This window comes from Trichoplax adhaerens, genomic scaffold (assembly GCF_000150275.1).
Source record: "Trichoplax adhaerens TRIADscaffold_6 genomic scaffold, whole genome shotgun sequence".
Classification (NCBI taxonomy): Eukaryota; Metazoa; Placozoa; class Uniplacotomia; order Trichoplacea; family Trichoplacidae; genus Trichoplax; species Trichoplax adhaerens.
In genome coordinates this window covers 1,938,506-1,950,474 of record NW_002060948.1, presented here as the reverse complement: position 1 = coordinate 1,950,474, position 11,969 = coordinate 1,938,506, and the positions used below count along the sequence as shown (strand labels likewise).

General features: G+C 30.7%; 1 protein-coding gene across 1 annotated transcript; it reads right to left on the bottom strand.

The window, feature by feature from the left end:
• Positions 1-688: 688 nt before the first annotated feature.
• TRIADDRAFT_57309 (uncharacterized protein) lies at positions 689-6,047 on the bottom strand (the record flags this gene model as incomplete). Its single annotated transcript, XM_002113262.1, has 7 exons — positions 689-768; positions 1,056-1,946; positions 2,313-2,427; positions 2,922-3,143; positions 3,365-3,450; positions 3,838-4,003; positions 5,967-6,047. The coding sequence occupies 7 exons, from the start codon at positions 6,045-6,047 to the stop codon at positions 689-691; spliced, it is 1,641 nt and encodes a 546-aa protein (XP_002113298.1).
• Between the last annotated feature and the right edge of the window lie 5,922 nt (positions 6,048-11,969).

Genomic DNA, 11,969 nt, shown 5'->3' with positions numbered 1-11,969 from the left:
TTTTAATATATTCAAAATTAATTGATTATGCAAGGTAGTAATGATATAATGCTAGACTAATATAAATATATATGCGTATATATATTTTTATTTGTCATTACAAATAACTAAATTAAATGGATAACCATAAAATGTGCTATTCCTTTATGATATCTAATCATACTCGCTAATTTTGAACATAACGAATGTATATTCTCATTTTCGGTAATCTTGCCATATCAAACCTGCAACTATATATACAAATAGCAGTTCTTGGCATAACTACAGAACGTTGTAAACAGCGATATACTCGTAGATATATCAAAAATACTTCATTATATGCTTACAAAACTTGTGCAACGTCTAAAAATTGATAGATAATCTTGAATGACATAGTGATTATTCAGCAAGCTAAGAAGACTCTATTATCGGTAATATTTTCACACACTACTCTCAATAGCATTGAATTAAACTTGTTTGTAATGTTAATAAGTTTACATAGCGTTATTATCTATATTTAGTAAACTTACTAACTACATATAAACTTTAACTTTATATCGCGCTCAGTCTGTAACAACCATTGCAGCGAGCTTCTATAAAATTTAAGTGGAGCTACCGCGACTTTCGCAATTAAATTAATAAGGTGCCAGAATAAATGAATAATTGATCTATGTACATCAAAGGCTTTATTATTTATACTCATATATCATTACAAAGTGGTGCAAGATAGACCAATCACAATATTATAATCAAATTTATCCTCACACAGTTCTAATTCGTCAAATATTACTATAACATTAAATGAAGATGTTAGGGGTACAATACATATGTAAAATTTAGAACATAAAAGATCCAATTTACTTAATTTGTTATCTTAAATAATTTATTAACATGAAGTTAATTCAATTTTAAACAAAATAAGTCGCAGATAAATATGTTTGTACTCAGTTTATAAAGTAAATTAGATTCTATATCATATCTCCGCACTCATAAATTACATTTTGACACTTAAACCTCATCAAGATTATCATATACTTGTACATTTACTATAAAGTAATTTATCTATAAGATCTTACTTTCGTCAGATTCTTCGGTTTCAGTCAGTAGATTGGTATGATGATCAAACTTTTCAGCTTGCTGGTCGATATTATTTTGAATTTCAGGCTGAAAGTCAATGTTATCATGTGCTACAGTCTGCGTTTTAATATTATCTTGTTCCGCATTGTATAATTTGACATTATCTCCTGTTACAACCCGCCGATAAATATTCTCTTGTTTCTCAGATTGATCATTTACTTTCACAATTTTAATATCGCTAGTCATATCTTGTCCTTGAATATCATATCCAGGCTGTTCTAAAGTCACACTCGATTTACGCCTTCCTGCGATCCATCTTAAACTATGCGATAATATATCCGAATAGCCACTAGTTCCCTTTCTATCATCTTGATTTATAAGCCCATTTTCAGAGAGAATATTATCTTCATTTTGATGCTGATTTACCTGGCTTGAATTGCCATAATCATTGGTGGTAAGTTCTCGTACAGTTATTCCATTACCGGTATTGTTATTGTCATGCCCAGCAAAAGAATCATCATTTCCTCCATCTTTCTTATGTGATATGCCTCTGCCTTTATTGCGGCTATTACGAATTTCATACGCTTTTCGTTTTGGTTTAACCCCACGAAAGAAGTTAGCAGAAGCACGAATTGAGCTTTTCCTTTTCCATGCTGCCTCATTTTCATCAACAAAGATAGGATTTGCTGTTATTTCTTGCGTCTTTGGTTTTCCTTTGCTGAAAGAAAAATGCCTCTTAAAAATGAAATTGGATAATTCCGATTTCTTGGTGTCAATCTGATCTTGAGAATCAGTATCATATTTGCGCTTAATTAACCAAGCAGTTGCAATCAGCACCAAAATTAATAAAGCCGTCCCAGTAATCAGTAAAGGTAGTATAAAAGATGGCACTAGTCGAAATATGTAAAATTAATCGATGAGATGAGCAATAAAGAATAATATGTAACATTAATTCGGTCCATGAAATCTCCAATCGATAAAAATTGGCACATAAATATGAAAATAGCTCACAGAACAAACATCGATACATGCAATACATTATAGAATCTATCGCTTATTTATCAAGATTATACGGTAGGCAATTCTCGATTTGATTTCGAGCATAAATTGTAATATGTTGTTATTTAGGGACGAAAAATTTTTAATTCCTCTAACGGATTAATATCTTTAGTCAATTGCATATAGAAAATAAATACATTTCTACTTCGCTAATATAGAGGTATTTGATGAATCTATATACTTTTAGTATCTCTTACCAGTAGTTGGTAGTGTAAAGATAATATGGCGAAGATTTCCACGAATATAAGGGCCAGATAATGTTTGATTAAGATCATTCATGATTAATTCTGCAGCACTGATCTTAGGGGATGACTAAAATGATAAAGATATTTTATCATTTCTTAACCCGTCGTAACTATTTTAAGCAAAGTCTTAATATACATTCATATTCATAAGCTATTCCTCGTCCAATATTCGGTATTGCTTTACATTTCTATCAAACCATATCGATAAATACACGTATTCAAAGTTTTTCTAGTTTTAACCTATTTCTAAATAGAATAGGCATGGAATACTCATCACAACAGTCAACTTACGATTGCAATCAATAATTGACGGTATCGGGCTTGAAAAAGAGTAGAAGCATTGGATTGACATCCAATAGTAATGCTGGTATTAGTATAATACTGTATGGATCTTATAGATCTGATTTCTTGGCAAATTGACTCGACAGTTATATTCTAAACGAAGGATAAAAGGCATAAGCTCACGATCTTGTATTACTCAGAAGTCTATCATTAAATAGTAATACCTTTACTTCACCTATTTTAATATTAGTTCATAAATTTATAAGCTAACACACTAACCTGAGTGAATTGACTTATATCAATATAAACGGTTCTCAAGATGCATTTTTGCAATGGCCTATTTCGTATACAATCTGTCACTATTTGATTTTCTGTAGAACTACAGTAACCATATTGGGAGCAAGATGTTGATAGACACCAGGATTTTGGCACTACAGTACAAGGCTTTGATGTTTCAGAACAATCATTCCCACTCTGGCAAAAAGTTAAACCACACCATAGCTAAAAATTAACAGAGGATTCGAAAATTAATGTTATCATTCATTACGTGGGCAAAATTTTATCACAGAGCGTGAATCCCTGTATTAATACATTTCGTTTCTATATCACTGGAAATGTTGTAATAAATTGATAGAACAGTGTCAGAATAAAGTACATATTGTTAATTCTCCTTTACGATATTTACCAATCCTCGTAAATATATTGCTATTTAAATTCTTTACCTGACTACAGATAACCTTTCCTTGCAAACAATAACAGCTATTGCATTGATTTTTCCACTGTCTTCCAGTTGGATAGACTACTGAAGCTGTAAAAATATAAGCGATCAGACTTTGACTTGCGAAACTAGCCTATAAAGTTATATCTATGTTTATGATTCACTGTATCGACTCTTTGTAGACAGTAAATTACGCTAAGAAACTGTTCAAGATTTACGTAATTTAGTAGTCATATGAAAGAAATGAAAATATATCATGATATAGTAGGTGTAAAAATATTAAAAAACTGTTCAAGATTTACATAATTTAGTATTCATATGAAAGAACAAAAGCCATATCATGATCACCTCACAAGCAGGTTGATAAGAATGCGATAGAACATTTAAGAATGGAATATATACCAGTTACAAGATCTAGTAAGGTATATCTAGAGCAAAGCGAAATTAAACTAGCGCATTTAATTCAGTTTAGCATACCATTAGATCCTTTTATCGACCATTTACAATCCGAAGGTTTATATTGACACTGATATCCCCAATAACCTTGATCACATTGGCATAAATAGCTTGTATCATTAAGACGCTGGCAAAGTCCATACTTACAAGGGTTACTTGAACATGGATTTGCATAGACTGGAGATACCTAGTCACGCATATAATATTTCAAATGAAGAATAGATACAACACTAATATAAGCTTGGTTAGAATTACACTTGTAATCGATCATGGCTAATCTATATTGGCTTAAATTATTATTAAAATTTAATAATCTCCATAGATCTAATTAGCGGACATGTTACAGCATTCCTAGGACTGATTTTGTCCTTAAGATTAATCACGGTCAATACTAAAGGCTGCAATCATTACAGTGACCTTACTACACTGGTGATAAAATTATCCGGTCTTATAACACTTGTTAAATATTTAAAAGTTAAGAAGATTAGCTAATGATGATTTGTTCGGTAATATAGTAGTATATATTATAAAAATCAATTGCGAAAAGTCCCCTGCTCTTCATTCACTCAGAATTAGGAAGCTGCATCTTAAAGGCAGATTACAGTATTTTAAGACGCTTTGGCCTTTGGCTTACAGTACAATTCGCATTTCTGTCTTAAATAAGCCCCTCTTAGTGAAGTAATTAGATTTTAGATTTTACCGTTTTATTATTAAATGTTTGACGATACAAATGTCCGTCTACTATTATTAATATGATGCAGTATTGTAGATACGTTACTATTAAATAGCATGTGCCAAATATTATTTGCATTAGCAGTCTTAGGTTATTTTGCGGTAAATAAGCGGATATTCTCACTTCTTTCCGTTAGAATAAACCTTCACGATGCAATACAAATTTACAAGGGTTGTAATCAATTAAAATATTAATTCAGAACTACAGGATATACTCATAGTCAATGTTTTTCTAACTATATTTTGATTAAGTAAAGCAATGTATTCTGGAAACTTGGCTCTCTAACCATTCTTAGCATTTTTTTACCGTTAATAATACAGTAAATGAAGTGAATGAATATAGTAGACTTACTTAGTAATAACGAATCATAGCTTGCAATAACAAGCTCCCAGTCTCCGTTCACTTTATGTATTGACTAAATGCTGACCAATCCAGTTATTAATTGTATCCGTATATAGATCATAACGGTTTAAACCGAACCGAACCTTTCTCAGGTCTATATCCGTTATTTAACTCGTAACGAATAACTAATGAAAATGTTTGCACGTATAGTATTTTAAGATAAAATTAGCCTGAGAATATGCGGTACCGTACATATTATATCTTAATCCATCGAATAGTTTCTTTGCAAGTTATGTAACTCGAGGTTACGTAAAGTCTTACGTCGATATTTAATGTTTCTGTTTGTCAAATCATTTCATACTATATTATAACTTTTATATCCATATACTTCTACCAAAAGTTGTCAATACTCTACTTGTTGAAAGTCTTACGTCGATATTTAATGCTCCTAGTTGTTAAAATCGTTTCACATTACATCATAAGGCTACTAACCATGCACTTCTATAGAAAATTGCCAATTCTCTACCTGTTGAAAGTCTAACGTCGATATTTAATGTTCCTGATTTTTGAAATCATTTTACACTATATTATAAAAGTTTATAACCACATACTTCTACGAAAGTTGTGAATTCTCTACCTGTTGAATCTCTCTTTGATAGTTAATGTTTCTGATTGTTAAAATCATTTTACACTACATTCTGAGATTTATAACCACGGACTTTTACAAGAATTTGTCAATTCTCCATTTGTTGAAAGTCTTACGTCGATATTTAATGATCCTGGTTGTTAAAATCATCTTACTCTATATTATAAAGTTTATAACCATATACTTCTACAAAAGTTGTCAATTCTCTACCTGCTGAATCTCTTACTATTCATTCTTGTCAGTTAATCTTACTAGTGCTTACATTAGTAAGATTATCTTTCAAGAATGTCAAAATTGTTGAAACAAATGTATAAAAGCACCGGCATCATAAGGTATAAAAATACTAACACTAATTTTTGTCAGACTATTCGTATCACCATAAGAGAAAAAATAAAATTACGACAAGACAGTAATTTATAGATCATTTACCTGATAGCTAAATGAAAAAATCAAGACAGGTAACATCCAGTAGTAGAGCAAAGAAAGAAGAATTTTTGTGGTAACAACCATTTTGATTGATGATAATTCTTTTACTCTTCATCTACTTGAAACATTCGGATAATTAGAAACATGACTACTCGTAGCCATCAACAAGACAAGATAACCTATGACGATAAAAAGATTATAGAGCCAATAGGATCGCTAAATATTAAGATCGAAAAATATCAGCCTACTAATATAATACACTTACTACCTAATAAGACAAACTCAATCCCTGTGACGATAATTCGTAGTCCTTAAAAGTACGTATAATAGAATCATTATGCCATATCGGATTAAGTAAACGAAACGATAGCTGTCAAAAGAGTTATGTTAATTCTATACGGCAATCCTCAATAATAGGATAACCATCTTCCGATCACAATGCTAATAAAACAATGAAATATGACATAGTATCCATAATTAATAGCTAGATCGCTGGATAACGCAGCTTCCATACAATTGTTGTATTCGCTATATTGACATAGGTGGTATAACCTTTACAATATATTATACCAATCGTAGTATTGTTGACGATGGATTATACAATTCAAATTTACTTCCAATCTTTTATATTCCTCCTAATCCATACAAAAACTTGCTAATAAGATCTGTGGTAAATATGCGTAGATCTTATAAGTTTTGCGACTATATCCATCTACTACTGTCTTCTATGCTTTAATCTGCGCTCTAATCCAATCTTTTTTTCTCCCAGATGGCTACAAAAACTTGTCAGTAAGATCTGTGGTAAATGCGCACACTTCTCGAGAGCTTTGCGGTTAAAATCCATTTATTACTCTCTTCTATAGTTCAATATGTGTTCCAATCTAATCTTTTACATTTTCCCTGATCGATACGAAAACTTGTTAGTAAGATCTCCGGTAAATAAGCGTAGTTTTTGAAAGCTTTGCGGCTATGCAGTATATCCATTTATTACTTTCTTCTGTAGTTCAATGTGCGTTCTAATCCAATCTTTTACATTCTCCCTGATTGATACAAAATTTGTCAGTAAGATCAGTGCTAAATAGGCGCAATTCCTGAAAGTTTTAAGGTTATATATCTATTTATTGCTGTCTCCTGTAGTTCCGTGTGTTCCAATCTAGCCTTTTATAATCTTCCTGATCCATACAAATACCTGTCAGTAAGATTTTTGGGAAGTATGCGTAGTTCTTGAAAGCTTTGAGGCTATATTCATTTACTACTGTCTTACGTCGTACGTAGTTCAATGTGTATTTTAAATTGGAAAATAGTTTAAAATTTGCCAAGACAATTATCAGATCAAGCATATATTGTATGACAAAGCTTATCTGCAACGGGAAGTAATTTATTCCAGTTATAAAATCAGACCTATAAGTAATTAAATCGAAAAATTACTATCAAAACTTTTTTAAAGTGAGATTTGTTCCCTTGGTTATCATTAACACGTTCATATACTACCAAACATCTAGCATAAATAAATGATACAAGATCTTAGGAGAATAATTTAGCAATACAGGTAATTTTAACTTTAGGTTAATGTTATAATGGCGGATGTTCATGCTCAGACATTTTTTATTACATCAAATTCCCCTTCTTATTAACAGCAAATTCATTCAATTGTAGGTGGACAATAATGCTAGAAAATCTTTCATATGTTGATGTTTCATAAATCCAGATATTAAACCCAAGGATGATCTTTTATGCCCGAGTATACATCTTTGCAATTGTGCTAGTATTAGCATTAATGTTAACTAAAAGATCAATCCCTAAGGCATCATATTATATTGAATGAGTAGCATAATTCATATTCCAACTACTGTAGTACAAGTGTCATATTTTAAACGTTTACGATATTAGGCAATTATAAAATCAGTAGATATTCAAGATACACTGACAAGTAACGGTGCAACTTGTGAGTAGTTGGATACTTCCAAGAATGTATTGGAAATGATAGTGATTGCAATAAACAGTATCGGAAAAATTGAACATTACAATGATAGCCATTACACTCATAGTTTCTAGCTTTACCTTCTAATAAAATAACGCCTTGAGCAAAAGCCATTTTAATTAGCATGTTGATAATAGTTTGCTATGTAGATGGTAGAATAAAGTGTAACAGTATGCTGCCAACATACCATAAGCATGGGTACTGTGATTGTGGTCAGAATTATGTAAAAATTAACTGAAGGTCAGAAGGATAGATTAAACTTATTCTAATAAATTTGTGATGATTGCAATAATTATTCTACAACACCATCATGATAAATATCACTTAGAATTTGTAGGTAAAATAAATCTTGACCTATTCTAAAGTATCTCTAACTTAATGTGCTACCATAATATACAATTAACTAAGTTGATAAAACTTAGTTGTTTACGATTTAGGTTGATCAACGATGATCGATTGTAAACTCTAAAATTTTATTAGTAGCTGGACTAAGAACTTTCTGGCAAGTATAGTTGTCATGATCTAGAAGTTACAATAAGAAATGAAGTATCCAATAATTTCAACACTAATTAGCAATCAATTGACCATAGTAAATACATACTCCCACGCATAAATTACTAGTAGTTCATGTTGCGTCTAATAAATACGAAGAGTAAATCAAAATAGAATCACTTTCATATGATATAGAAGAATACAATAGGAATAAAGTAAAGCCAACAGCTGATACTTTTTTTTTACTTTAATCGACATCAGGTATTCCAAGTTAACTAAAAACTGTATTCTACTTCGATCAGTATCTTGTAACTCTAATGCTGTATATTCTATAACAATCACAAAATCTGATAAGAATGTAAACATAAAAGTATTTTCACAAATTTGCAGTCATAACAAGAAATAATTAAATTTTAATTTCATTAATAACAATAATAAATATTTACCACAGTATACTAGAAGACTCAATTATATACTGCAGCTGATGAGATCAAATTTATAAAAGTACAATATATAATTTTAACTTGCAGTTAATCCCGCAAAAATCTGCGTGCTATCCTGGCCGTGTTTTGCCTAGAGTTAGTTTATAGATCATAGTTGAGATATATAATTAGGTCTGTTTTCAAGTCTAATCATAATAACGGATAGATTATTTGCATGTATAATTTAAGAAATCTTTACTAAAATTTATAGTCAATTATCGGCTACAGCCAATTAGTTATCATGCCTTAGAGGTATTTAATATGGCTAATTAAATAGTTAAAATAAAATGATATTCAAAGCTAGATATTTTTAATTAAGGGGCTTATAGGTAAAATTAGCGGAAATGTCATTATTCTCCATTACTATAATTCTGGATGATATCGATTCTCTTTTTTACATCGTTATGAATTAATATTGATCATTATTGAATCATACGCATCATTCCCAAATTCTTTCATTGCAGAGCAATATGAAATCAGAACAGTAATTTTATAAGTGTCGATGGGGATAAAGATCTGAACGAATTTTCAAAGAATGTACTGATCAGTTTTAAAGTCATTATCGTTTAGAATTTTGTCCTAATAGAACTAAATTTGTGACCGTAGATTGTACTTGATCTCTCGATAACAGTACTTCAAAGTAATCAATATTTAGTTTTAGGCACTCAAATTTGCAAGTACAAGGCGCCATCAAACAATTTATTACCTAAAATAAATGAAAATTTTTTCCAGTACATTATTTCGCGTAGTAACAATACCGAAACAAAATCAATAATTTAATATTGCATATTTTCTACTATGTGATGGCAAATGTCCAATATAATTATGAATAGTTCATTCCAGACTAGGGTTAGACCCAGAATCGGAATTTGGGCAGAAAATTTCAATGGACCAGTAATAGACAACGCATTGATTTATCAAGGAATCATCCTGAGGCTATTTCAACTCTCACGCTATGATTTTTTCCGTTTCAGCTAAGATACACAAGAGGCTTAGGATAACTTAAGCAGAATATTAGGAAGGAAGCTCAGTCCGTAAAAATTTGATCTAGCATCGACATTGAAATGATATGGAAAGATATGGATTAAAAAGAGGTGTTTGCATTAGATGGTAGTCTGGAAATTCTTTAAATTCTTTCGACAATTTCAAAATAAATAGAAGTTGTTGCGGGAGTAAAATTGCAATAGCGTGAAAAGACACCTCCTAGGTATATGCATATAATAAATTAATTTGCTTTTAAGTGTTTGTTCCGGATATCCCAATGTATGTATCATAAACGATATAGGAGAGTTGGCACTGATTTTTTGGCATTTTTTTCATACCGGAATAAAATAATTGCTGGCAAAATGAAACTGAGTATTCTATTATGGATTGAAAACAAATTTGACTATATTTGCTGCAATTAATATTAAACAGTTATAACATTTAGTGTACTGCGTCGCTGAATTAGAGATTGCGATATATAGGAAATGCCACTCACACTTTGTAACTTATGGACATGATACAATCCAGGTAATATAGAAGAGATGAAGACTAAATAATATCTTTCAAATATGATGCTTTACCATCCTATTGCTTGTAAGACTGCTATTTGAACTCATATGTGGAAGTATGCAAGCAAAAAACTTAGAGGCACCAATTATTTCTTTCTCGCAATCCATTCTCTGGCACTACTGTATAGAATACTGTTACTATTTTTCGATAAAGAGCTCACATAGTTATAAGGTAATTTATTTTACTGAAATAGAGGCCATCACACCGAAAAATACTGCACCAAGGTGTAATAAGTAATATCTACTCATTAATAATCTTCATAATATTTCTTCTTATTGTGACTTTCATAATAAAATACAAATTTGTAGAAGTATTTTATCATCTAATTTTATATACCATTACTAAGTACTAGCAACAAGCCTCTCAGAATGCATCTCAAGCGCATTATCCCTTCTTAAGGTATAAGAAGAGTATCATCCTTGTTGCAATAAAATGGATCATCTAACGGAGTTTAAGCGATTTTCATATTACTTTCTGATCGTAGTAGACATTAACACTAATTAATAGAGTCAATTAATGATATTTACCACTATAGGGAGTATCTTTAACTTAATTTCGCTAATTGATAATATTTCATGCATTCTTGTAAATTTAGTTCTGATCATCAGCAAGAGTATACTACATGCCATTACTGAGTACTGGCGACAAGCTCCTCAGAATGCCTCACAAACACAATATCCCTCCTTAAGTTGTAATAAGAGCATTGATCTTGCTAAATTGAAATGAACGATCATCTAATGGAGTTTAAGTAATTCTTATATTACTTTCTGATCGTAGTAGACACGACTATTAGTATTTCTAAACTAAACAATAAAATAGTAACCGATGATGTAGGTCTATTTTGATGGCAAGATGGTTTACTCATATGAATAATTTAGCAAACTGTAACTGTAATTGTGCTGTGAATTTGCATTTTCTTACAATGATAATTCAGTAAAGACATTAGAATAGATATCCAACAGCAACGATTTCATTGTCTCGAAAGGAGCAATAATTAAAATCTAATGAACTAATGATGAAGAAGACTGCTAAGGTCATGTTGTGTAATTAATGACAAAATAATTTCGTCATTAATTTAAAATAAACAATCTACGTATGTCCCGTACTTCTTCATAGCGTGGCTGAATATTTAGACCAACTTATGGATAGGATAAAATACAGAAAATTGTAAAGTTTTCTTTCGATTACTATAGTTAATACCACAAGTAGTTGCGAAGTTTCTTAGCTTAATATCACAAAACTCTTCATCAACAACTAATTATTGAAAAAATCTTTGGTTAGTAATTAAGTGTAAGGAAGCTTTATGTAGATTGAACGATTCTAATACCAACGATAACATCATGCTTAAATCTTAACCAAACTAAATCCATATTTTTACCTTATACGTCGTAATTTATCTACGAATGAATACGTATGATAGAGCAGCATCAAGATTAAGCAAGTGAGAATAGGACAATGAAGAATATTATCCGTATTTTTAAGTTTCAATTATAAAAA